The following is a 27827-nucleotide window of genomic DNA, read 5'->3' on the forward strand; positions in this document are numbered from 1 at the left end:
GCTCACGTCAATGAGTGTGACCTTGCCACCTGGAGGAGGACCATTCTTTGGTCAAGGTATGGAGGTGGCTGTGCGTCTCTGTTTAAGACTCAGCAGAAGACTAAGTGGAGAAAGCCTGAAGGTGGGAACTGATCTTGCTGCCTGTCACCAGGCTCCAGGCAATCTTGGCCAAAGAAACAAAAATTAATTCATGATTTATGCATCAGAATAAACTCAATTTCCTAGAAATCATTTCAGAATGGATATTACAATTTGATTAATAAAACATGGCTGGAGTGAAAGACGTTTTTTCCTTGCCAATTCTCTCAAAACTCATTTTTCTGCAATGCTCCTACTCAAGTGAGGTTGGTGCGTTTATTGATTGACGTCACTAAGAGAGCAGTTAGAGCTTCTGCAAACAATGGTTGTGTGCTCCTTTAAGGAGGAACCAGCCTAAAATCAGATTTGTTTCCTCAACAAGAATTAGGGGGTACACTGTCAAAGCTTCTCCAAGCTGCCCCTCTCTTTCTTGGCAACTATCAGGCTGTTAGCTTCCAGCACCCCAACTTCCTTGACTCTGGGGATTCCTTCCTGGTTTGATTCTGAGCACACACTCTGCCTGCTTTTATTTTTACTTTCTATTTGTTTATTATTCTCCTTCCATTGCACATGCTCTTTTTCCTTGCGTGCTCCTCTGATTGTATTGCTGAGTTTTTTGATCCTAAACAAGGATGAATTTTGCACTCAGCTTGTTGTGAAAGTGCAGTAACACGTGACTCATGGTATGTTTCCCAACTTTTATATCCTTATATTCCTCTGGTGTTTGGCCATGGGGATCATGTTTTGCTGAATGTAGTACTCTTCCCATTCCGATTTTAAGGTAAATAGTAAAACAAAATTGTAGTAGAGTGGCTCCTCCTTCTCCTCCCCTCCTCCTCCTTCCATTCCAGAGGGGGCATCAGCACTCAGAGCATTAAAATACCAACTCCTTAAACTTAGGATAGAGCCCATCCTGTTACTTGCTTTTGTATATGAGTGTGGAGAAAAAGTGTTGCCGTGGAGGCTATCTAATACTATGTTAAAAGGTACTTTGATCTTTTGCAAAAGCAGAGAAGGAAGACAGTGCGAGACACAACAGTGCTGGGCACTGTTGACTGACTGATGGAGGCGATAAAAGGCAACTAGTGTTCTTGGAGGAGAGTCAGGACAAAGTTGAGTGTTGGCTACTCTGCTAGTACCTGAGCACTCCCAAAACACTCAGTCTCCCCAGATGCTCTTGCTGGGGCCTGTGCTGGGACATTATCTTGATCCATGGGAAGATTAGCTGCAGCTGTCTTGAGTGGCTGGTGTCCTCTGATCTCAGAGTGATAGGGTAGACCCTACCTAATTTATTCAACAATATTTACTGAGCCTCTACTTGTGCCGGCTACTGTTCTAGGTGGTAGGTGTGCAGCAATGGAACAGGCAGACAAACTCCTTGTTCTCACAAAGCGTATATTCCAGGGGAGGAACAGGCAATAAAGCACGAAATAAACAAGGTAATTTTAGATAGCAATAAAAGTAGGATAAGGGAACCGAGAGTGACCATTTGTCCTGCCTTAGGTTATTGAGTCTGAGGTGGCTTCTTTGGGAAGATGACGGTAGCACAGGGACCTGAGGTTGAGAAGGAGCCAGTCACATGAAGATCTGAAGCAGTGCTGTCCAGTAGAACTTTCTGAATGCTGGAGATGTTACTTACCCTCCTGTCTAGTATGGTAGCCTCTAGTCCCATGTGGTTATTGAACACTTGAAATGTGGCTAGTACAACTGAGGAACTGAGTTTTAAATTGCATTTAATATTAATAAGTTAAATTTAAATAGCTACGTGTAGTTAATAGCTACCCTATTGGACAGTGCAGATCTAGAGGAAGGACTTTCAGGCAGAAGGATCCTAAGGATAAGGTCACCTTGAGAACCCAGTATGGGATCTATGTCTGGAAGCTATATTCAGTCTTTAAAGAGCAAATCTGGAAAACTTAAAAATGCTTCCTACCTCTGTTTTGTGGGCCCCTGGAGAACCTACAGAGGAACAACAGTTAACCAGATGGGAATTAAAAACCCTTGCTCAACAAAGAACCCGTTTCCTTTCCTGGGAAGGGCTCATTCCCACATTGTCTGACTCACAACTCTTGACTGGTTTCCTCGGCTAACGGGCTGTAGTGGCATTTGTCTGTGCAGGATGTAGCCGTTACACAGGCCCAGCTTGTTCATTCTGGAAACGAATCCTGTCTTTGTTTGTTCCTTGCATCTTCCTGCAACAAGAGGTTGGAACCTCTACCATCACTCTTTCAAGGGGTCACTTTGCATTCTCCTTACTGCCACTATCCATCCTAGGGGACTGAGACCTCATTTTTTCTGAATTAACTTTTCTTTGTTCCCCCATTGCTAAGGATGGCATATTCAGCCCTGGTTATAAAGAGAAACTGGTGTTTACAGATAGTTTCACCATGAGTTGCCACTTATGTTGAAAGGGTTAAGAAAGAAAAGAGGAGAGAAAAGGAGAGAAAAAGAAAGGTTCCGGGAATGTTTCCAGTGGTTTTTTCACATGCCACACATGCGTTAGGATCTCTTAGGCTGTGGAAGCCTCTGTACCTCTTGGCCGAGAATTGGGCTATTCCAAGCAGCCACGGGTTTATCCCAGCAGAGCTGGGGAGGCGGGGCCAGCTCTGCTGGCCATGGCGGGGACCAACTCTGCCCATCCAGTGTGGGTGGAGACTTGGTTCCAGCAAGATTCCAAGCTGAAAACAGAGCTGAGGTAGCCACTCCTGGCTCAGAGTGCTGAAGATTAGAGGAGGCCCAGCTACACAGTGTCTAATCCTGGGCTAGCCTGAATTAGTCATTGGTTACCACTCTCTTTGCACTGGCATACCAAAAGAAAAGACAGTTACCTAGCACCGCCCTGAAAGGTTTATAAAACCCAGCCAAAGGGATCAAAATGTTAAACTGGAGACCACAAGCCCAAGCCTGCTTCAGGGGGCTGGGCAGTGACCCCGCCTTTTCCCCTGGTCCTCCTTGACTGTCTGCAATTAACTCAGAGCTCCTCCTTGCCGCCCCCAGGCCAGCAATGGTTTGGGGGTGTGGGCAAGGGGAAAGGGTAGAGTGGACTTTGAACTGTGGCACCAAGGAGAAGATGTCTGGATATTGATGACCTAGATCTCTCTGGTGAGAAGTCTGAGGTCATAAAATGAACGCTTTATTTACCCCTGAACAACGTGCTGGCATGTTCCGCCTGCTTTGTGCAAGGCACCTTCCTGGAATACAAGTGTGAAAACCCATCTGAAGCATGTGCTTTGGCTTCACGAGAAGACACACGTGGCCATGGCTTGCGTGGGTGCCTCACTTCTCCATGTGCCTTGCCTTACTTTTTGGCATATGGTTCTCCAGGAGAGCAGTGCCTGCTATGGGCAAGGGGCAGTGTTAGACAACTTAATCTGGGGATGTTCATTTGAAGGTCCTTATAAGCTAGATGGGGCAGCATTAGCCCAACTGAATTCATTTATGCCTAAAAAATTCTTTTTTTCATTGAAAAATGAACGTTCATTGAAGAAAAATTGCAACATTTACAAAATGAGAAAGGAGAAAAAAATTACCTACGATTCCACCATCTAAACATAGCTGCCCCCATGAACATTTTGATGTGTTCTCTAATAATATATATGTTTTTCTACCTAAGGGTTATTTTGCCTTTTATGTGGCTATAGCCATACTATATATACAATTTTGTGCACTGGTTTTTAGTTTAACATTAAATAGTAAGAGGATAGTAAGCATCACTTTTGATGGCCACGTGGCGTGCCTTTGATTTCCTGTGTACTTGGCATTGGGTGTTTTGATCCACGAGGACTCGGTAACTGCTGGAGGTCACACAGTGAGTTGGTGATGAAGCCAGGCGCAGCTGAGCGTTCCTTAACCTCACTGGTTCTCGACCTTCCCCTGCCTTCATCCCTCACGCATGGGCTGTAGACCCCTGCCAGTTGTGTCTCTTGTTACATTATTGTGTTTAACTTCCTCCTCCCCCTTCTATGAGGATCACTACACCACCTGCTGCGGGACATCTCCCCAGGTGTGGAAGCCAAATTATCCTCTTCTGTCGTGTCACCTGAAGAAACTCATAGTATCGTATTAAGTGGCAGTATTGGTTTGGGCCCCATTTGCCTCCTGCTTCTCCCAGCCCAAGTTTTACCCTCACACCCTTCCCACCCCTTGTGTTAATGCTGGCTCTGTAGCAGGAGAAAGGATTAGCTGGAGGAAACAGAGACAGGCTGGGCTGTCCAGCAAAAGGCCATCGGGCTGTGGTGTCCTTGGAATTGCTGCTGTCATTGTGGATGGAAGACGTGGCCCCCACCACTCCCCTTCCCCTCAGAGTTCCTCCGTTCCATTCAGGCCTGCTCTGTGGGCATGTGTTCACTTAGGGCCCCATGCTCAGAAGGGCCCTATGCTTGGTGTCATGCTCTGCAGTCGCTATCTTGAAATTCTTTTTTTTTTTTTTGGTGAGGAAGATCAGCCCTGAGCTAACATCCAATGCCAATCCTCCTCTTTTTGCTGAGGAAGATTGGCCCTGGGTTAACATCTGTGCCCATCTTCCTCTACTTTATATGGGACGCCGCCACAGCACGCCTTGACAAGCGGTGTGTCAGTGTGCGCCCAGGATCCGAACCTGCGAACCCTCAGGCCGCCGAAGTGGAGTGCACACATTTAACCACTACGCCACCGGGCCAGCCCTTGAAATTCTTAATAAATTTTGAACAGTGAGCCTGCATTTTCATTTTGCACTGGGCCCCACAAATTATGTAGCCAATCTTGTTCTCATTACACTTGGAACACACCTTACCTGCAGCATTCATCTTATTTTACTGTATTATTTACACTTATTACTCATCTGGCACACTGGGAGGTGTTTTAGTGGAAAGATGCTACAGACCTAGTGGAATCATACAGACCTTGTTTCAAATGACCACATATTGACTTAGGGACTTTGGGAAAGTTACCCAGTAATTTGGAGCCTTAGTGTTCTCATCTGTCAAGTTGGGATAGTGAGTTTAACTTTTTAAGACTCGTGAAGACCAAGAGAATGTGTGAAGCGGGCAGCATAATGCCTTGCACATCCACACTCTATATGACCTCACGTTCCTCCCTCCCTGCTTACCTGGCACAGTGCTGGTATACAGTAGGTGCTCAACATGCACTTTGAACAGAACTGAGCTACACTGAACTGAATTTCAGTTTGTGATGGTCAGTGTGTGCCCCTTCATTTCCAGATGGGCTCAGGGATTGAGTCCTAATCTCTGGGTGGGAGGTAGGACCACACAATGAGAAGGGCTCATTCTAAAGACTGGCTTTTCTTCTCCTGAGAATCACACTCCAGGCCATTTATCAGGATTCCTTTTATCTTAATAATCAAGTTCACAACAGGCACTGGGCTGTTGGACACACACCTGCTACTGTAATCCTGGAGGTAGGCTTGGTCCTCATTCCACTTCCCGTGGCTGCCTGCAGCTGTCTGGCTCCAGGGCATGTGTTCTTAACTACTACACAGCACTGCTTCTCCTTTCGGGGGCAAGTGAGAGCAGAGCCATAGTTATGGGTTTGGGGAGATGTATGTGGTGGAGTGCTTTTCAGTAAACTCTTAGCCTAAGAGAGTCCTGAGCATAATGAAGGAAGACAGAGACAGAGGATGGGCAAAACGTGCAGTCACTGATTGGAGCCAAGCCTTGCATCTTGGGGAATCCTCATACATCACAGGAGGGACTCAAGGCCTGAGCAGAAATGCAGCTTCAGCCAGGTTGGCTGGTTCCCGTAGGTCGGGATCTGGGACTGGCGCCTTTAGATGTCTGTGACTGAGTCAGCTGCTGAGAGCCAACCAAGCCTGGGGCAGCCTGTGGACTGTGACTAAATTAGGAAGAAAGAGGCCTTGGGCTCTCCCAGGAGCTCACTGGGGAGGTGGGTGGTGGACGGGCCTCTGGTGGGCAACTGGAAATGGGCTGTTCAGACAGACATGACTGGCTTTCGCTTTGCCTTTTCCGTGGGCTGTCGGGATGTCACACACTGAGTCCTAGCAGGAGAGAAGCTTCCAGATGCCGGTGACCATATACCCAACTCCCTACCTCCAAGGGTGTGAGTTACATAGGAGAACCCAGTGAGCCTTCATCCCGAGTCCTTTATAAACTCTTTCAGGGAGATTTCACCTTGTAAAAAGCATACCTTGCTGCGTAATTTTGGGAGAGGATTATACTGAATACTGGGCATCACAGATGAGGATCAGACCGTCCAGACAGGACAAACTGGGATGATGGCTGCTTCACACAGCCTGGCAACGAGGTACCTGCGGAAAGCAGATTTTGAATTAGAAAGTCACGGGAAGGTTTCGTTTGGTGTGATTGTTTAAGTATTACAGTGTGAGATTTGGAAAGAGAAGAGGAAAGAAAGTGACAGGAGAATGGTGGCTCCTGGGGAGAAAAGTGAGCAAGTTTCTAAGTAATTAAACCATAGATCAGTCCAAGCCCATCACTAGACCCCAGGGCTTTCAGTCAATGAGGGGCTTCTTGACTTTCTTTTCTTTCTTTCTTTTTCTTTTTTCTTTTTTTTTTTTTTGGTTTCATATTTTCTGCAAGACTTGTGGGAGGGCTTAGCATTGGAGCAGTTTCTCAACGGCAGCACTACTGATATCTTGGGCTGGGTAATCCTTGTTTATGGGGTCTGTCCTGAGCATTGTAGGATTTTAGCAGCATCCCTGGCCTCTGCCCAGTAGATGCCAGTAGGACACCCCCACCCTCCAGTTCTGACAAACAGAATGTTTGCAGCATTCCGTGGGGGGAAAATCGCCCCCAGTGAAGAGCCACTGCTTGGAGCCGAAGACAGTCCATTTTCCCTGCTGGAAAGTATTACAGTTACCACAGGGCAAGTGAAATAATGAGTCGCCTCACTTCATCTCCTGCTGCACAAAAGCATAAAAAAGAAGGGGCAAGCTGTTCAGGAGGTTTGCTGGTTGGGAGTCAGTTTGTCGGTGCTGTCTGATGTGGCTACATCACTAAAGGTCCTTTGGGGGACCTCCAGGACCATATTGTTGCCCGTGAAAACCCAGAGTAAAAAACAAGCAGGTAAGCAAAAAACAAACTACCATCACTACCAACACCACCAACAAAAATTAAGAAAGTAACCAGGTCAGGAGGCTGTGGAATTTCATTAAAATGCCCCCATGGTTAGCCTCAAGACCTCCTCCCTCTGAAGCACTCTCAGGCGGCCTGTCTGGGTAGAGCTGGCCTGGGTGTTGATATGTGAAGAGGCTGAGAACATGTGGCATAAACATCGACTGATATTGTTTGCCATTTACACTCAGCATGTGTAATGCAGCAGGAATGGCTCCTGTGGCATGTGACTCCCCTTCCAGATGGGTATGCGGTGCGCTGAGACCGCTCTTTCTCTTTTGCTCGCTCCCTCGCTTGCGTCCCCCCTCGTCTGCCCCTTCCAAGACTCGGGAACAGTGGATGCTTGTCATGATTGGCATGCAGAAAGCTGGTAGAATGTCGTTGGAATTTTCTAAGGAAGCACACGCGTGACACCCAAAATGACTCCCGGCTTTGGTGGCCTCAGGTGAGCCCTCAGTGCCAGGCGTCCTGGTCTTTTTCAGAAAGGTAAGGTTGCATGACGTCATTCTACCTTTCCCCGGCACAAGGGGGAAACCAAGGGTTTTCTTTTTATTCTCTAGTCTGGGTCGCACTTGTGACCATGTTCTTGGCGCTGAGCATTTGTGCATGAGTATGCGATTTGTCTGTATCCCCACCCCCTCCTGTTTAAAAAAATTGTAATAAATGATTCACAAGGGCAGGGTAACATGTGACCTAAACACAGCTCCCCATGACCCCAGTGAAATCAGCGATCCCAGTGTCAGGAAGTCTAGATGCTCTTTTTACGCCGGTTACTAAACTAAAAAAGAAAAGTCGTGCGACCACGGGAAAACAGATTGCGTTATCGCCAGATCTGAGGGAATGGAAGGGGACAGTTTTGGAATCCTGAAACCTTATGAATGATGGGAGTCTCTTAAGGTTGAGGTGTTTTGTGTTAATTGCTGGAATTTGTCAATGATGGAAAGTGAACATAAAGGCATTTGAAATGTCGGAGTCAGACTCATGCACCAGGAGGGGAGTGCCAAGTAACAATTCGTGAACAGGGGATATTTTGCCAAGGAAGAAGCTTGAAAGTTGCTTCTAAGCACCTCTCAAGGAGCTTGCGATACAAATTTCAGCAACTATTAGGTATCCTTAAGAAAAGTTAAATTTCACAACAAAAGTATTTTAATAGTCCCCAAGCAAGCAAGTGTATAAACTTCTGTCATGAGGTCCAGGGGACATATTTGGACCTGGATGTGATGATCTGTTAGCAGGCTCGAGAACAACCAGACATGACTCACCTTGTTTCTTTATCTGAAGCAATTAAAAGTCGCTTTGACACATTCCGGGGAAGAATACTGGTTTTCTGCTTGCAAGAGTGTAGAAGCAAACCCACGCTGGTAAAATGGCGTGTATGATGTATTTTACGTCATGGGAATTTTTTTAACCTTAAAAAAATCCATTATGTAGCTTTGCCATTGGCTTCTGCCTTATATGTATTGGGATCTCTTTTTTTTTCTTTTTTTCATGTCTTTGCAAAGATGTCAGAAAACTGAGGGGGAGAGGGTTAATATTTTCACGCATTCACCCCTTCCCCCACATGCATACACTAACAGCTGCCACGTATGATTTTGTGGAATTTGATATTTCGAATGAAATAACTTCCTTCTTCTCCATAGTAATATAATAATCAATTTTACCATAGAGAACTGTGTACATGTCAAGCCTTGGCTGCTCCTAATTAGCAATGGATGGGGTAGCAGGGGAGAGTGCTGGAGAGCAGATCTGAGTGTAAAGTCAGCCATTGAGTTTTACCCATTCTTTCCTGCCTCAGCCAAGGCAGTTCTCAGTCTGCTTGGATCTTAACCACAGGTGTCATTTGTGGTGATCTGAGAAAATATCCAGAATGGCACGGGCATATGTAACCGAGATGGGCCTGTCCCTCTACTGTGGTTGCTTTTTGTCTTTTATCTCCTCTCTGCAGTGACTTTCATTTGGCCACAGCTTTGTAAAATAGAGGCAGAAGCCAGAAGTAACCTACATATCATATTCACAGGCACCCATGTTTTGTTGGCTGTAGTCAGAAAGCATGTTTCTCCAGGCACCAGAAACTCCCATTCACTTTGGGAAATAGATGCTTTCTCAAATAAATAGTTACATGGTATATTTATAAAATTTCAACCTTAATATTCTCATTTACTCTGAGGAATTTAAAAGAATTAAATGGTGCATATTATCAACACACACACAGAAACATATACCTCGTTCTTCACAGTGAAACACTTAGCATAATTTGCTAAGGTCTTCGTTCCCATGTGCTTAGAGATAGTCATAAATTCAAGTGAGTGGAATAAGTATTTGTTCAGTGCCTCTAACTTGCCTGACACTGAGCCAGACAGACACTCAGGAATTTGAAAGATTTTAGGATGTGGATGATGTCTTCAAGGTGCTTATAACTTAGAAGGTAAAAGAGAGGTCCCCCAGCAAACCTCACCTGGCTCCCTGCGCAGAAACCACATGCACTCTGAGGGAAGGCTTGCCACAAAAAATACTTATTGAACTGTGTGAAAGATGCTTCAGTATAGCTAAGAAATATTGATTGATTGCCCACTGTGTGTGTGACCCTTTGTGGGCTTATAAAAATTTCAGTGTTTATTCTTAAGTTTAATTTAAGACAACTAGTCATGCTGTTTATAGTGACAAAATGGCTTGTGGGGCTAAAAGTAATGAAGAACAGATTGATTCTATTTCTTTATATATTGGTGAGTCTCAGACTTTGTTTCACAATAGTTCTCTTGGGGAGCTATTAAAAGTCTCAATGACTAGAGTGACTCAGAATCTCTGGCAATGTGACCCAAGCATCAGTATTTTTTAAAACCCCCCAAGTAATCGCAATGTCATCAAGTTTGAAATCTAGTAATATAGATGATTTTATTAAAAAAATTTTTTTACCCTATGGTGAGTCTGGAAGGTGGACTTTCTCATAATGATAATGTTGCTTGACTAAAGAATTTTTGGCCTTCTGGAGTCTGACCCTTCTGTTCTCTGTGTTAGTGAACTCAGTGTGAATGGAGCTATGCTTTCTTCCTATTCAACAAACCCGATAACTTGACACTGAGACAATCAGTCAACTAACTAAATTATCTGAGGTTTTGTGAACCTTGACTGTTTTGATTCCAGGAAGCCAAATGTTGTTGAACATGTTGATTGAGTCTTTTAAAGGAAGATAGGTATAAGAGTAATTATATGTGCCCTCTGAAGTTATCTTTGCAGTGTCTGAAACCCCCATGGAAAAGAAAGCCCCTTTTTGATGTACTGGGTGACTAGTAGCTAGAGATGGCTCATTAAAAATACAGTAGTTACTAAATTTCTTATAACTCACCATAGATTCTTAGAGTTGGAAGGTAGGTCCAAGATATTCTAGTTCACAAAGTGGTTCTCAAAGTGCAGCATCAGTATCACCTGGATTTGTTAGAAATACACCTTCTCAGGCCCCAACCCAGACCTCCTGAGACAGAACCTGGGGGCGAGCCCAGCATCTATGTTTTAGGAAGCTTTCCTGATGCCCACCAAAGTTGGAAAATCACTGCTGTGGTTTCATATTGTCATTTTACAGACAGGTCTGTTAAGTGGAGATTAGGTGCCTCGCCGAAGTCATCTAGGACTAGAGGAGCAGTAGAGGCTAGAAACTTAGATCTCTCCATGCTGAAGGCTATCTCCTCACCATGGCCAGATCATCCTGACTTTTCCGTGTGTCGTAAATAACAGCTTTAAGAAAAGACCCACCATCCTAAAATCATAAGGATCCTTAAATGTTGCCTCATCTGACCCTCCCACTTTACAGATGAGAAAACTAAGGTCCACAGGGTAAAGGGACTACAATAAGATGTACAGTTGTTGGTGGCAGAGCCTGTGTAAGAAGTGGGTCTAATTACAACCAGAACAGTGCCCCCCACCCACCCCCACTACCCTGTACCGCTTCTTCAGTTTCACATGGAATCCTGGTATTTGGCTTAAATAGCATTGGTTGAAATGTCCAGGTTAACATACAGGCAACTCTAGGAAAAGACTAGCTATTTTGGTTGAGAATTTTAATTCTTTAAAATTAATCTAAAATTGTATTTTGATTTAAAATTGGCTTGAATTTTATAACCATCCTTGTACATTTACCAGAAAATCTCAGTGATATAAACTACTGAAAATAAAGTTCAGAGAACATAGGGACTGTTCCTGGAGCATGTGTTTTGTCTCAGGATCGTGTGGATTAGACACTTACATCTCAGATCACACACTGAAACTGCATTTTCTTCCGATTTTGTTAAAAGGAAAAATGTGGCAAGTCTGCTTGATGAATATTTTAGAATTTTATACTTGATGTGGTTGGTGGTATTTACATAATTTTGACAGTGTTCAAAGACCGAATCTAATTGACATTCTTTACAGAGCTTCATCTTCAAAGCCTTGTAGCAATGCACACATGGAACCTCTAGCTAGGAAAACAAATTGAGAGTATGATACACAACTCTTATTTCCACACTTGTACACATGGAGCAGGTGTGCACCTGTATAGAATTGTTTATTGGTTCCACAACCTACTGTGTGCCGGGCTATGTGACATGAAGTAGAACACATAATTTCCGCCTTCAAAATGATCATGGGGCAGTGAGCAAGTCAGATGAGTGATTGAGTAGACAATTACAAGAGAAGGTAATAAGACTTAGAAGAGAGTATAATTGAGACTAACAGAGCAGCAGGGCATTATAGGGGATCACAGAAGGGGTGCCAGCACACACTGGATGGGGGCAAGAGTCAGAGAAGGCTGCCTGGAGGAGGTAACATCTGAACTGCGTGTTGAAGGATGGTAGTTACCTAGGTGAGGGGCAGTATGGAGGAGGTTGGCCAGGAGAGGGAACAGTATATGCAAAGGCATTCTTATTTGTGTGCATGTTGTTCTTCACAGGGGCAGTATTGGCCTGTAAACCCCTAAATGTTTCATTTGCATGTGTAAACATTAACATCTGGCTTCTTAAAGAACTTTGTGCAGCAGTTTTTAAATATACATTTCAAACAGCTTGTTTTTCCATCTCAAAAGCCTCCGATGTTCCCCGGAAAAGTTTATCGGTTGAGAGGTCACCATATCTTATGTTAGTGAGAAAACTGAAAGATCTCTCCTAACCCCAGAAGTCACACCAACTCCCTCGAGTTTAGCCTGCACAAAACCAGTGAAATTCTGCCTGACATGGATTTCCTGAAGAATTGTGTGTCAGACAAACCAGCTTCAGCCCGAAATGGATTCGAACTGCATTTTACGGTGAAAGCCTGGGGCTGTCTGTGGATTGCTTTTGTAGAGGAGAGCATCTTATCATGAAGCACTTTTGGTATTTCAGTCACTAAATCGTCATGGATAGAGTTAACAAAGCCTCTCCTAGTGGTGAACTGCCTGCCCAAGAGAACAAGGATAGAAGAAATTAAATTAGTTCATGCTGTCTGGTCTGCAACACGTACATCTGAACCAAGCCATATATGTAACAATGGTTTCTTTAAAAGCAGTTCCAGGAGCTTAAAAATAGCTTAATTTGTGAGTAATAGTAATTGTTATTATTATTATTCGATATTATTCAGTAATAATAATAATTATTATTATCATCATGCTTTGCAGAGCAGCCGCACATCATGTCTGATCTTCACAACAGCTAGCATGGCAGACATTATCATCTCCTTTTGACAGATGAGGAAATTAAACCTCAGAGTCATCAGATTTCAGAGGTGGAGACTTTGGAGATCCTTTCATCCAGCTTTCTCATTTTACCAAAAAAAGGACAGTTGACTGACCTACAATCCCACAGGGAGTAAATAGTGGCTGTGGGACCAGGCCTGGGTCTTCTGATTTCTAGCTTCCCAATTTTTTTACTCCACCATGCTGCCTTCAATCTTCAGTGTGTTCAAAGAAACTTGGGAGGATATGCATTTGTTTCTTTAGGAGAAATATTGTTGAAACCAGTCCTACATGCTGTTTTATGAATACACACATGTATAGGAAAAGTCTCTTGTTTTTATACTTTTTCCATATGTAGATAGATACAGATAGATAAAGAGGCAGATATGTAGATAAATAGACACGCACACCACATATGGATGTCACTGGGGAGACAGAGGTGGAATTGGACTGGGCAGAGTCTCAAAGGGGACTTCAATTTTATCTGTGTAATTTTATTTTTTTGATAGAAAATATCTGAGGCCAAAATGGCCATAACAGTAGCATTTGTTAATTTGGGGTGATGGGCAATGAATTCGTAAGCATTTGTTACATTCTTCTTATTTTTGTAGTTTTAAAATTCAGAACAAAACAAATATGAATATGAAAAATAATCTACAATACCATCGTTTTATAAAATAGAGGATATTTTAAAGGAATAAAAACGGTACAAAAGGAAAGAAAAGAAAAAAAACTAATATATGGTTCTTGGTGGTGAAGTTGATGTTAATTCTCTCTTTGCTTTAAGTGTTTCCTGTTATGACACCAGTAGAATGTGTATTATTTTGTCTGTGTTTGCTGCATTATCAGTTCTCTTTTGCACACTTTGTGCCCTTCTAATAACTTCAGCAGGAAAAGCAGGCCCTCTCTTGTCAGTTATAAAACCACTAGCTGCCTCTTCGTGACCTCGTGTCGCCCTGGTTCCGAGAATCTTATTCTGCCTGATGAAAGTGATACAGGGTTTAATGGACCAGAAGGCTGGAGATTTGATACCAAATGTGTTATTTAAAATCACCTCCTGGATGTGTTAACTTATTGTGGTAATCATTTCGCAATATATACATTTATCAAATCCTTATGTTGTATACCCTGAACTTATATATACATCGTTGTATGTCAATTTTAGCTCAATAAAGCTGGAAAAAAATTAAAAACCACTATGACAAGTTGGGAGAAAATAACACAGAATAAAGGAAAAAGATTTATATGTTAGTACTTTTAAACAAACAAAAAACCAAAAAAATCACATCTAAGGAAGTAGGGCCAGGAATGTGGTTTTCGAAGTTCCCTTTAGGACGAATGGATAAAGAAGATGTGGTATATATGCACAATGAAATACTACTCAGCCATAAGAAACGATGAAATCCAGCCATTTGTGACAACATGGATGGACATTGAGGGTATAATGCAAAGTGAAATAAGTCAGAGGGAGAAGGTCAAATACCGTATGATTTCCTTCATTAAGTAGTAGATAATAACAACAATAAACAAACACATAGGGACAGAGATTGGATTGGTGGTTACCAGAGGGGAAGGGGGGAGGGAGGAGGGTGAAAGGGATAATTCAGTACATGTGTGTGGTGATGGGTTGTAATTAGTATTTTGGTGGTGAACATGATGTAATCTATGCAGAAATAGAAGTACAATGATGTAGACCTGAAATTTTTACAATGTTATAAACCAATGTTACTGCAATAAACAAAAAATTAAAAAAAATAATAATAAAATAATAAAATAAAGATAAGGAAAAAAAATGAATAAAATAAATAAATAAATAAAATATTTATTAACTTCCAAAAAAAAAAAAAGAGTAGAAAACTGAGGGCTATGGGTTATCACTCCATCCAGTGAGGGATGGAAAGAGATGGAAACAGCTAATGTAGTCTACTCTTTTTAATAAACATTAATTGAAAGGGGAAGGAACAAAAGGAAAAATACAGAATCAAGGAAGCAACTTTTGGAGGGGGGAGGGACTTGAACAAGTGTGGCAAACATTGCTTTTCTCCTACTGTCATGGACTGAATTGTGTCCCCCAAATTTCATATGTTGAAGCCCTAACTCCTAGCACCTCAGAATGTGACTGTATTTGAAGATAGGGCCTTTAAAGAGGTGATTAAGTTAAAATCAGGCCATTAGGGTGGGCTCTAATCCTATCTGATGGTGTCCTTATAAGAAGAGATTAGAACACACAGAGAGACACCAGGGGTGTGTGCACAGAGGGACAGTCATATGGAGAGGCAGCAAGAGGATGGCCATTTGCAAGCCAAGAGGGAAACCAACCCTGCCAGCACCTTGATCTTGGACTTCCAGCCTCCAGAACTTCGAGAAAATAAATTTCTGTTGTTTAAGCCAAAAAAAAAAAAAAAAAAAAAAGAAGTTCCCTTTAATGAACATCCAAAAAGAGGATAGAATACTGGCCTTACGGTAAAAAGACCCTCGTTCAAGTCCCAGCCAAGTCTCTTATTCACTGAATGCCCTCAGGTGGTTCATGTGACCTTTCTTGGTCTTAGTTTTGTTAATAGAAGCTGGAAATGGTCATATTTGACTTACCTACCTATATGGTTGTCATGGAGATCAGATAGCTAATGAGATGAAACACTTAGTACCACTCTAACTGAAAACCACGAAACAAAGAAGAGATGAGAGAATTATCATTGCTGTTATGAATCACTCCGAGAGGTGTCATGGTGACATGAATCATCCTGTGGCAATGTCATGGCGAAAGCCCAAACGTCGGATAAAGCCAGCATTGACCCAGTAATCTCAGAATTAGTCACGGAGGCCTCGCTAGTGATAATTCAGTGACTCTGTTGTTACCAAGAAGACAGCACTATCAAAGAAGTGTGTGATCTCACTCTTCTCCTGAAAAGAAGACTCACCTGGTGAATGTTGATGGGACGTGTCCCACCGTATGGGCTGCATTAGCCCTAAGGAATGAGGAGACCTGGGTCCCAGTCCCAGCTACCCTCTGTCTAGCTGTGTGACTTGGGTTGATTCACATATTCTGCCAACTTCATTGGGTTTCAATTTTTTCCTCTGTAGACTGAGTGGATTAAACTGGATGGTCTCCGAGGCTTCTTCTGGCTCTTAACATTTGTGATAATAGCTAGAGTTTGAACCTCAGCCCCAATATTACTGTAGTATCATCATTGTCATCTTTGTAACCTGGCATTTAGGGTAACTGTTGCCTGTGGTTCATACCCTGACTGTGCAACGGAAGGGCAAGACCCAGCACAGACCTGACCCTGAGCATTGTACTTTATTTGATTTGGCCAAGCTATAAAGGTGTGACCAAACCTGGAAAACATTCTCTTGCCTGGTCAGGAAGTCTCTCGCCTGGATTACATTTTACATCTTAGCACATAAGAAGAAATGGCATATTCATTGCTTGGCCTGGGAAGGGAACTGAGTTGAACTGGAAGTGAATTTAAATTCCTGATTGGTTGTCTTGGAAGAGACTGTGCTTACTGAACATGTGGCCAGTCGGCTTGGTTTAGGCTCTGCTGTGCTCTGGGCTGCGATTCTTGGCTTCTGCTTCTGGGTGGCTGCACATCACCAGGGAAGAGCTTGCTGTGAATCCACACACATTCACCCCACTGAACTTCAGCTGCGTCCTTGTTATTCCACAGCTCTTTCAGTCTATTGTTGACTGCTTATCCAGTTCACCAAGCAGTTGTTATAGCTCTCGCTGTTCCCCCAAGTCCCAGTCTCCACTCCTGCTCCCTCCTCTCTTGGCAGATGTCCACCCTTATTCTTTACTTCCCTTCTCTCTATATTTACATCTCTTTGTGTTTTCTGTCATACCTCTCTATCTGTCTCTAAGGAAGATTTGTCTCTCTGCTTTGCAGAGCTCACCTGCTGTTTGCACTGATGGGGAAGACGATGATGGTAGTGAGAGTAATAGTAATGCTAATGGTAATGGTGAAGAGACTAGTAGTCGTAGTGGTCGCCACTGCATTTGTTTAGTGAATGCTTACTGTGTGCTAGGAACTGTGTGGAACAGTTTATGTACATTTAACTCTCAGAACAAGCCTATGGCTTAGATATAGCCGTCTTGCTTCAACGATGAGGACCCTGAGGCTTAGAAAGGATGAATATTTGCCCACAGTCCCCAGCTTATAAGTGGCAAACTGGAATTTCTACCCAGGTTGATCCTAACTCTGAAACCTGAGCTCTTAGCCTCCGCAATGCTCCTTCCCATCCCCGCCTCCCATCTGTGATGCAGAGCACCATCACATTGATATGGCTGGTACTTCATAAATATGGCTGAACTGATTTTAACTCAGCGTTCTGACAACTCTTAACCCCGCATCAACCCTTATAATGTAAACAAGAAAAGCTTGTGACTTCTGTTTTTGTAATTGAGGACACTGAGGCTCATAGAGGTAAAGTCTGTTGCCCACTGTGACACAGTTGAGAAGCATGTCATGGATTAGGACTAGAACCCAGGATGCCTGATTCCTACCCCTGGGTCATAGAGGGCAGCCCACAGCCCAGTGGGCACTCACCGTATACTCCCCTCTCCTCCAAGGGAAAGAAGACTAAAGAACTGTTATTTCTTTTTTTTTTTTTTTAATAGTTTGTTGAATTTTTTTTTTTTTTTTGGTGGGGAAGATTAGCCCTGAGCTAACATCTGTGCCCATCTTCTCTATTTTGTATGTGGGACGCCACCACAGCTTGGCTTGATAAGTGATACATAGGTCTACGCTCGGGATCCAAACCTGCGAACCCCGGGCCACCAAAGAAGAGCACTGGAACTTAACCACTATGCCACTGGGCCGGACCCCATTGTATCTTTAATAAAGATCCTTTTCTCCCAGAGGGATAGCTAATGCTTTGCATAAAGCTATTTCTTAGGCCAACAAAAATAGCCTGTTAGGTGCTGAGAAATGAAAGGTGTCTCAGTCGATTAGAAACTGCCCCCTGGTGAGGGCTGAGGCATTCTGTCCCCTGCCCACAGGAGCACCTGTGTGCTGGAGCTGGATCTCTGAACCTATAAAAGGTTGTCTTGCAGCCCACACACGCCCTTTTGGGGACTCCCCTCCCACACCCCATTCACACCCTGGCCTCGTGACCGTGACCACAGCAGGGGGCTCCTACTCCACCCAGGGTGGAGGTGCATTCTGTTTCCTGAACCTCCAAGGGCAGGTCTCCCTGGTCAGCAGATACACCAAAGTGACTGTCCTAGTTTCCCCTGCGGTGACCCCTTAGCTGCAGCTGGTGGGTCCTTACAGTAGTCCACTCCACAGAGGAAGGTGGTGGGTGACAGGGAACTCTTGAGTCATCATGGGGCCATGGAGAGGAACCATTTGAATTAAATGCAGATGGTTCAAGTCAATTGGCTTTCTTTTTACATTATTATTTTTAGTAAGCAAATAAAGGAAGTGCATTGGTTCAGGTACAGAAAAGTCCAGGCAGATCTGGAGGAAGCTGGCTCAAGGCGTCCCTGAGGTCATCCAGGAGCTGCCTGTGCCCCTGTCTCCAGGCCAATGTCTTTGGGTTGGCTTTATTCTCAAGCAGGCTCTCCTTAAATGGTAGCTTAAATTCAACTAGTTTAGCAACCCAGGCATGGCATGACAAAAGAGTGTCTCTCTCCCAGTAGCTCCAATAAAATGTCAGGGAGTGTCCATCCCTGAGCCAGTGCACTGTGGCCAGGGGGCTGTGACTGGCCAGGTCTGTGTCATATTCAATGGAGATTACTATTCCCATTTTACAGATGAGAAAATGCTGAGGGTCAAAAAGATTAAGTGACTTTCCCCCAATCATACAACCAGTAACTGGCAGATGGAAGCCAGGGTCTCTGACCACAGTTCACCCTACAGCTGCCTTTCACCGACAGCTGATGCATCTTTGCATCTGTAGATGGATTAATAAGCCCAGGATGTTTGTAAGTCTTTGTTCAGAGTTCAAGGACAGCCCTTGAGTTGGACTTTTCTTTTGTTTGTTACATTTCACTGAAATATCTGAGGTTTGAACCACTTCCTTCTGTGCTTTGCTGTCTTGTGCTTACCTTCGTTGGAATATTCATCACTCACTGTGTTGGTCTGTCTCCCCTGCGACCTCAGGAAGGTTTCTCTTTTCCAGTCTCTGTGTCCCCACCACCTAGCAACTTTGCCTGGCACATAATAGATGCGTAATTCATGTGGGCTGAGTGGACAGACTCATGAATGCCTTGTTGGCCCCTTTGATGGAGTCTGCTTCAGAGCAGAGGCCCCACGGCCCCCGCCTGTGTCTTGGATGCTCTCCTTTCCTTTCAGAACAAGGTGGATTACATCACAAAAATCTCATTGATTTTCCAGCACCCTGACTCAAACTGAGGAAGGACACTTTGCCTCACACCTTGTGCCCAAATGCTAATCCATCATTTCATCCTGCTTGAGACTCACAATAAAGTGTGAAAGAGCTTTGGGACGAATAATAAGCATTGTCAAGCCAGGACAGCTGTTGCACTCTCTCGGTGGAAACAATATGTTGCACATCCTTTTGATACTATGGAATTAAACCATTAGAAACAGTTTTCATCTGGATCTCCTAAATCTCTTGGCATTATAAGAGTAACTGGTTCTCCTTTATGTTATATTTTATTTTTAAAACTCTTGAGAGAAGTGCTGCTTTAATTAAAAAAGAAAAAAAACTTTCTAAGCAAGCAGGGAACCAAAGTTTTTAGTGTAATTATGCACTGTGAATTCTTTGTAACAATTACTGGCTCAGAAAGGAAACCTCAGCCCTGGGGGCAGTGAGCCTTGTAGAGGCCTGGATGAATCAGAGTGGTTGTGCCAAGCACTTCTTTTGTGAGTGTGGACCAGCCCTCTGTGTGGCTGTGCGATAAATAGTCTAGGTCTGGGCCGGATGCTCGGGTTATGTAACTCACTGTGCTGCTCTCTCCCTCCTCCCGAGATCTGAGGTTTGACTATGTGACTGCAAACAGGGCCTCTGCACATGGTTTAGGAGGAGAGAGGATGAGGCAGGTGCATAGAACCTTTGAGGAGGAGAGAGGATGAGGCAGGTACATAGAACCTTCCCTCCCACCCGCTCCCCAGACAAAGAGGCATCTCTGCTATCGCCTCTGGAGCTTATGGGGGTCCCAGAAGGGTCTTGTGTCTTTGCATCTCTCCAGTGCACAGTGAGTGCCTTGCATATCAAAGGTAGTCAGTATCTCTCTGAACAGAGGGAAGGACCGCAGATAAATATGAGTAGAGATGATAATTTGGTGATGAAATAGATGGTCCTCGGGCTTGGGGTTTTTGGAGACAAGGCTATTCTGTCGGGCACTGGAAGCTGATTTGGATGATTGGGGTTCTCATTAAGGTTTTACTGCTACCCAGCTATGTGGCTTTGGGCAAGTCACTTTCTCTCCTTGTTAATGAGTGGAGTGGATGAGTTGATCCCTAAGGGTCTGCAATTCTAAGCTTTCCAAGGTTGCCATTGCTCCAGCTGGGTAAAGAAAGCTGCCTTTGAAAAGGAAGAGACCTCTGGGTTTTTCTGGCTTGTACAGAATTGGTTCCTGGCTAAGTTCCCAGAGGGTCTTCAGATGGCTGGTCAGTTGGTTTGTGCTCCCCAGGACCTCTGCGGGCGTGAATTCATACCAACAAGATCCAGCCAATGTCCACATACCCATCACTGCCTCTCTGAGTGGAACCCTCTTTGCATCCATTTGTCTTGGTGGGTTGTATTAGCTTCCTATTGCTGCTGTAAGAAATTCCTACAAATTTAGTGGCTTACATCAACACAAATTTCTTACCTTATAGTTCTGGAGGTCAGAAGTCAAAAAGGAGTCTCACGAAATGTACACTCTCAAAAGAGATGTCCACATCTCCTTAAGGCCACCAGGTTCTGCTGAGCTGTGCTTAATAGCTTCCTTCTTGTTCTGTTCATCCACCACTTGTGAGGCAGTGTGTCGGGGAAACATGAGAATCTTAAAGACATGCTCCCTTCCCTTGTGGGGCTTAAGTCTAGTGGAGGAGAAAGACATGTAAGCAATTATTTTTAACACAAGGCAGGATGTGCTAAGTGATGTAACAGTGACAAATTGAGGTAGTGGGAAGACAGGAGGGCGACATCAGTTTTAGCCCCTAAGGATGTCAGATCATATGCCCCAATTTTGCCTCAGAAATATGATTGTTGGGCCGGCCCTATGGCTTAGCGGTTAAGTGCACGCGCTCCGCTGCCGGCGGCCCGGGTTCGGATCCTGGGCGCGCACCAACGCACCGCTTCTCCGGCCATGCTGAGGCCGCGTCCCACATACAGCAACTAGAAGGATGTGCAACTATGACATACAACTATCTACTGGGGCTTTGGGGGAAAAAATAAATAAATAAAAAAAAAGAAATATGATTGCTATGTGCACTTGAATTTTAGGCTATTAACTCTTGTAGGCTAAGAATTTTAGTGCTTTTTTTTTTTTAATAGGATGATTTGTCATTTCCTCTTTATCTAAGAGTGTTTGGTTCAAAAGAGGCTTCTAGTTCTGATGATTCATGTGAAATCACTTCTACTCAAGGTTTATTAAAGTTGGGGACAATAAGAATGTCCTAGGCAAAGCAGAAGTTGGGAAGAACATCTGGTTAGTCTTCTTATTGCATGCTGGATCTGAATGGGTAACTTCTATAAAACCTCAACCGGACTCAGGAAAGCACTCATTCCCATGGCTGACCTACAAATACACAGCGTGGTTGGCTATCCTAGTTGGAAAGACAGCTCTTCCTTGAGTATGCTTTCAGAGGTGAAGGGGAATCTCCAGCAAGAGCTCCCTCCAGCCTAGAACACAGTTTTAGAAAATACGGCTGAATTCTCTGGGAAAAACAAAACCAACCTTGTCTTATTCTGGTCATGGAAACCAAGTTGGTACCTCATTATCGCCTTGTTAGCAAGGGCAGGCTGCATTGTGGACAAACCTGGTAGGAAGGGTTGGCCCTGTGTGGGCAGGGTTTTGAGTTAAGCTTAATTGCTCTTCTAAATCTCAGCTACTTAATGCTACACAAGTAGAAATCTATCATCAGACTCTTGACCATCCTCGTCTTCCTTTTATATACTTGCCCACGTACAAATTAGGGCCTCCCCAGCTCTGCTGCTGCCATGATTTGTGCCTGGGCCACACCAGGGCTTGGCTGCAACCAGCATAACCACCCAGAGGAGAAAAATCTGTCACCACCTTTAACCTTGACCGTCTAACCGTCCAATATCTTAAAATGCAGCCAGCCTGTTCTGCCCTTGGAACACAGCAGGGCTGCTGTCTGGGTGAAGGTAGTGTCTCTTGAGTGACTTATAGAAAATTCTTGATTTCTCACAGAATGGGAAAGAGTAACCCAAAGTCATTTTAATCTGGCTTTGAAATGTGTTTCGTACTTGTATTTGAATGTGGACGTGCTTGGTGTTCTGAGAACTCCCTTCAAACAAAACAGTGAAGCAGCCCATAAAGACGCACTGAGATTGGGCTGAGAAGCAGCTGTGCTCCTTCTCCTTTTCAGATCCTGGCTGCGGTTTGAATCCTACTCTGTCTGGTGAGTCTGTGCTCACCAACAGTGAGTGTTTATTAAGTAGGTCACCTAATCTCTCTGAGCTTTAGGTTCTTGCCCTGCAAAATTGGGGTGAAAATTACCTACCCCATAGGACTCATGGAGAGACCAAGTGAGATAACAGACCATGCACTGGTCACACAATGGTGTCACAGTAAATGTGAGAATCTTTCCCACTCACCTTTCTCCCCACTACCTGCCTCCCACCAGTCTCTTAGACCAATGCAAAGGGCCAGCCTAAGCAGAAGCTCTCTTTCCTCAAAGTATCTCCAAAGTGGGAGAGGTGTGACGTGCCCCACACTTTCCATGCCTCCCTTTCTTTCCTCACCCGTGCCTACCCCCAGGCTCTCTCCTTTTTTCCTCATCATAAGACTTTGACTGCACAGAGCATGTGACAGTGGAGACCTTGTCTAGAGTGTCCCAGCTTTACAGTTTCTGCCCCACACTTTCATGGGCGTGCTGAATGTACAGCCTGAGTTCTCTGTGGTAATCCCAACTTCAAATGCACAGTCCCATTCTTCCCATTAACATATCCTAGGAATTCCAGTTCATCAACATCCCAAACACATTTCCTGATTACACTCATCCCCCAGAAGGGGAGTTTTAAGACCCAGGAAAAAGGGTCTTAGAAAAGAACGCTGACGATGGTAACCACATATCCCAGACTTTCTGGGAAAGTGTCCCCTTTCCAGACCATTTGTCCTGGTTTTCGGTCCAGAAAATACCATAACCAACCAACAGAGGTCACAAGAAAGGCACATGTCAGACAGAACACCCCCCAGTAAGATTCTCTGAGAGCCCACCACTGCCTCTGACTCAGAGTCAGATTGTTCACTTGCAGTGTTTTTGGTATTCCTTCTGCTAGTTGGGTTTGAGAGTAGATTGAAAGGAGTACAATTCTTGTTGCTTTGGGATGGGAAATGAGGATAAGGATGAAAATATTTAGCACAAATACACACATAATCCACTCTGTGTGCCATTTTGAAGCCTGCTTTTTCCACTTCACATTAGAGTGTATGAATTTTCTCGTGTCACTAAGTTTTTTTTTCTGGTAAACAAGGACCTTACCAAATTCCCGATAGTGTCTACCATTGGCCATGATGGGGGTGGGCTTGAATAGGAAGAGAGATACCCAAGGGGGATTCAGGAGGTTGGAATGTTTTCTATCTTAAGCTTGGTGCTGGGTACAGTTTTTTGAATGTCTTAAGTCTTACATAATAAAGTAGAAATTTACACCAATAGTAAATGGTTACTTAACAATTCATTATGTAGATATATATCATAATTTACTCAATTTAAAGCCTCCTCTCCCCCCTGTTATCATGTATTTGTAATTTTCAACTTTGGACTCTTAAATACTGTATTATTATTAAACATGTTTGGGCATCAAGTTTTGTCTGCATTTTAGCTCATTTTCTTAGGATAGATTTATAGAATTGAATTACTGGGTGAGAGAATGTGGCTGTAATGAGTGCATGTTACCAGACTACCTTTTAACAAAGTTGCATGAGTTTAGTCTATCATTCACGTTGTGTCCATTCCACTTTCTCTCACCAGGACTGAGTGCTGTTCCTAAAAAAAAAAAAATATTTGCTACTTTGCTAGGCAAATATTTGTTTCTAATGGTTTTATCTTGTATCTTTTGGATTACCAGTGAGATTGAACATTCCATCATAAAATAGCTTTTCTATGGAGTTTTTGTGTTTTTTTTTATTGATGTGTGCGCGTGAGCACAGGTTTTTGCAGACTCACATGTGGGGCCTGTATGACCTGCTCTTGTTGATATGGTGGGGACCACAAATAAGCAAAGAAGGGGCCTCTTGCCCCCTCGGGGAAAACCAGGTGTGCATCTAGCCCTTTGTCTTCCTGCAGTGCCGCCAAGCTCCTGGACAAGAACCCCTTCTCGGTCAGTAACCCGAACCCTCTGCTGCCCTCGCCCGCCAGTCTCCAGCTGGCTCAACTGCAAGCCCAGCTCACCCTCCACCGGCTGAAGCTGGCACAGACAGCTGTCACCAGCAACACTGCGGCCGCCACGGTCCTGAACCAAGTCCTCTCCAAAGTGGCCATGTCCCAGCCTCTCTTCAACCAGCTGAGGCATCCGTCCATGATCAGCGCCCCCCAAAGCCATACCGGGGTGCCCCAACATGCTGCAGCCATGCCCAGTGCCCGCTTTCCCTCGAATGCAATTGCCTTCTCACCCCCCGGCCAGACGCGAGGCCCAGGACCCTCTGTGAGCCTTCCCAGCCAGCCTCCCAATGCCGTGGTGATGCATCCTTTCAGCGGGGTCATGCCTCAGACCCCTGCCCAGCCAGCGGTCATCTTGGGCCTTGGCAAGCCTGGGCCCACTCCTGCTGCGGCGGGGTTCTACGAGTATGGCAAAGCCAACTCTGGCCAGACGTATGGCTCTGAAACAGACGGTCAGCCCAGCTTCCTGCCAGCCTCAGCCTCTACCTCGGGCAGCGTGACCTATGAAGGGCACTACAGCCACTCAGGGCAAGATGGCCAAGCTGCCTTTCCCAAGGACTTCTACGGACCCAACTCCCAGGGGTCACACGTGGCGGGCGGATTTGCCGCTGAGCAGGCCGGGGGCGTGAAAGGCGAGGTAGGTCCGCTGCTGCAGGGTCCAAACAGCCAGTGGGAGAGCCCCCACGGATTCTCTGGCCAAAGCAAGCCTGACCTTATGGCAGGCCCCAACCTGTGGCCTCCAGCCCCTAGCCAGCCCTATGAGCTGTATGACCCCGAGGAGCCCACCCCAGACAGGACCCCTCCTTCCTTTGGGGGACGGCTAAACAACAGCAAACAGGGTTTCAGCGGTGCCCGGCGGCGGCGGGCCAAGGAGGAGCAGGCGATGCTGTCCGTGCGGCCCCTGCAGGCTCAGGAGCTGAATGACTTTCACGGTGTGGCCCCCCTTCACCTGCCACACATCTGTAGCATCTGTGACAAGAAGGTGTTTGATTTGAAGGTGAGTCTTCCTAAGGCAGGCTGGGAGCCACAGCTGGAGCCCGGGTGGGCTCCCCACCACAGCCCACCTCTCACTACTCATGAGCAGATGTGCTCATACATTTGGGGACTGGGTAACAGAATTTCACCATCAGGACCCTTGATTAAAATTATAAGTGTTAGAACCAAAATTCATTTCAGATATGTATCAGGGCCAGTCCCTTGCTTTAAGGCAAGTCACAGATTCTTAGCCGTGTTTATAGATGAGAAGGCTGCAGCTGGGTGGGGGGTCAAGTGACCCTACTTGGGTCACAGAGAAGGGACTCAGGAACTGGAGTCTCCTGCCTCCTCGAGGAGGGCTTTTCCTCTGTGCTATGTCTAGAAGCTGCTGTTCCTGGAGTACATACGTTGTTCTGAGTACGAAAGGGGAGAAAAAAGTTAGCAGAATTTTGATCAGGGGCAAGAGAGTAATTCTCAAGTGAGACCTACACAAATTATTATAAAGGGCCTCTGCTTCCCCATCTGCAAAATGGAGATGGAGCCTCATGACACCTTCCCAGTGGTTGTAAAATGCTTTGGGTCCCTGCGAACAAAGGTCCGTTATAGCATAAATTTCCCCCCAGAATGCACTGATGATGCAGTGAAATATTCCAAAGCAATAATAATTATAACAGCTAACGTATATTACACCCTTTCTGTGTGTCAGCAGTAACTCTAAGAGGTGGATACTACTATTATTCTCATCTTGCAGATGAGAAACTGAGGCCCAGAGAGATGAAATGACTTGTCCAGGGCCCCATAGCTAGAAGGTGGTAGAGTAGAGATTCGAACGTGGGTCTGACCCTCCCAGAGCCTGTGCCTCTTAAGCACTAGGCTGTGCTGCCTCTCATCTCTCATGCCATCTGCACAGCGTAATAATCCCTGCTTGGTGGGAGTCACACCAGAGTGTGTCATTCACCTCTGCTTGGGTCATGTCGTGCAAGTGCATCCCTGTCACTCGGGTGGGACACACCCTCTCACCTCCAGTCTCAGGAGGAGGCTGACTGACACTGGGAGGTGATGGAGGATTTTATCTATCATAAGCCTTTTCTAAGGCTTTGAAATTCACTGTGAGTCCACCTGCCAGGTTCTCCCAACTGGATATAGAAATGGGTGGGGTATCTCTGGGGGAGGGGAGATGGGGGTACGGAGGAACCACAGGTCCACTGAGGGGAGAAGAGGGATGGGACTTGTGCATCTGGGCCCCTGTCCAAGATGGGCACAGGATGTGTGAGTCTGGCCGATGGAGTGAGGGCTGGATGGGGAGGCAGGACGCGGGGAGGATCCTGAGAGGGAGAGGATGAGGGCAGGGAGGTGTGTTTGCAGGGTTGGTCCAGCCTCTGGGCGCTCTGAGCTGCCTGCCTGGCCTTTACTCATCCCCTGCCTTCTCATGGACTTAGTTCTACTTCAGTCATTTTTCCTTCCTTCTGGCCTAGGACTGGGAGCTGCACGTGAAAGGGAAACTACACGCTCAGAAATGCTTGGTCTTCTCTGAAAAGTGAGTGCCATCTAGGAGAACAGGTCTATGCATACGCTCAGCAAGTGTTCATTGAGCATCTGCTATGTGTCATGTTCTGTTCTAGGTGCTGGGGAAACAGCAGAGAGCAAAACAGGCAGAGTCCCTGTCCTCAAGGAGCTTACACTTAATGCGGGGAGGGGCAGATGATAAAATAAACAAATGGATTATAGAGCATCCCTGGTGGTAAATGCTAAGCAGAAAACAATGGCAGGGCAGGGCCAGGAAGTGTGTGTGTGTGTGTGTGTGTGTGTGTATGTGTACACTCACAGGGGCTGGTCCTTGCATTTTAAATAGGCTGGTCAGGGAAAGGCCTCACTGAGGACATGTCAGGAGGGGATGGAATGAGCCTGTGGCTGTCTGGGGTCATGCACTCCCGGCAAAGGGAACAGCAAGTTTGAAGGCCCTGGGTGGCCCCAGAATGCTGAGGCAACGTGAGTGTGACCAGAGCAGAGTGCCAGGGCTCAGAGCTGGGAGGTGCCAGGGCCCAGATGCTGAGCGTTGGAGCTGGTTGTGAGGACTTCCATTTTGCTGTGAGTGCGATTGGAGCATTGGAGGGCTGAGCAAAGGAGTGATTTGCTCTGGGTCTACTGAACGGGACCCTGGCTGCTGTGCTGAGAATAAAAGGGGTGGGGCGGGGGCAGACTCAGGGAGACCAATGAGGAGGGGGCTGCAGTAATCCAGGTGGGGAGGAAGGCACGTGGGCCAGGATGGAGAACAGAGAACTGAGGTTAAGCGTTTCGAAATGAGCACATCCAAAAGACCTCCCTTTCTTAGTGTTCACGGTAGCCAAGAGGTGGAAGCAAGCCAAATGTCCACCGACAGACGAATAGGTAAACAAAATGTGGTATATCCACACAGTGGAATATTACTCAGCTTTAAAAAGGAAGGGAATTCTGACACATGCAACAACATGGATGAACCTTGGGGACATTATG

The 27827-nt window shown here is 45.2% G+C and overlaps 1 protein-coding gene across 1 annotated transcript in view; it reads left to right on the forward strand.

Moving 5' to 3' along the window:
- Positions 1–27827, forward strand: part of RBM20 (RNA binding motif protein 20) — a 196448-nt gene that overhangs the window by 118849 nt on the left and 49772 nt on the right. The window contains exons 2-3 of the mRNA XM_004428073.3: positions 24267–25356; positions 26810–26871. Of these exons, the coding sequence (XP_004428130.2) occupies positions 24267–25356; positions 26810–26871 (1152 nt within the window). The remainder of the gene's footprint in view (positions 1–24266; positions 25357–26809; positions 26872–27827) is intronic.

Source organism: Ceratotherium simum, chromosome 6 (assembly GCF_057802395.1).
Source record: "Ceratotherium simum simum isolate JZ-2026a chromosome 6, ASM5780239v1, whole genome shotgun sequence".
Lineage (NCBI taxonomy): Eukaryota > Metazoa > Chordata > Mammalia > Perissodactyla > Rhinocerotidae > Ceratotherium > Ceratotherium simum.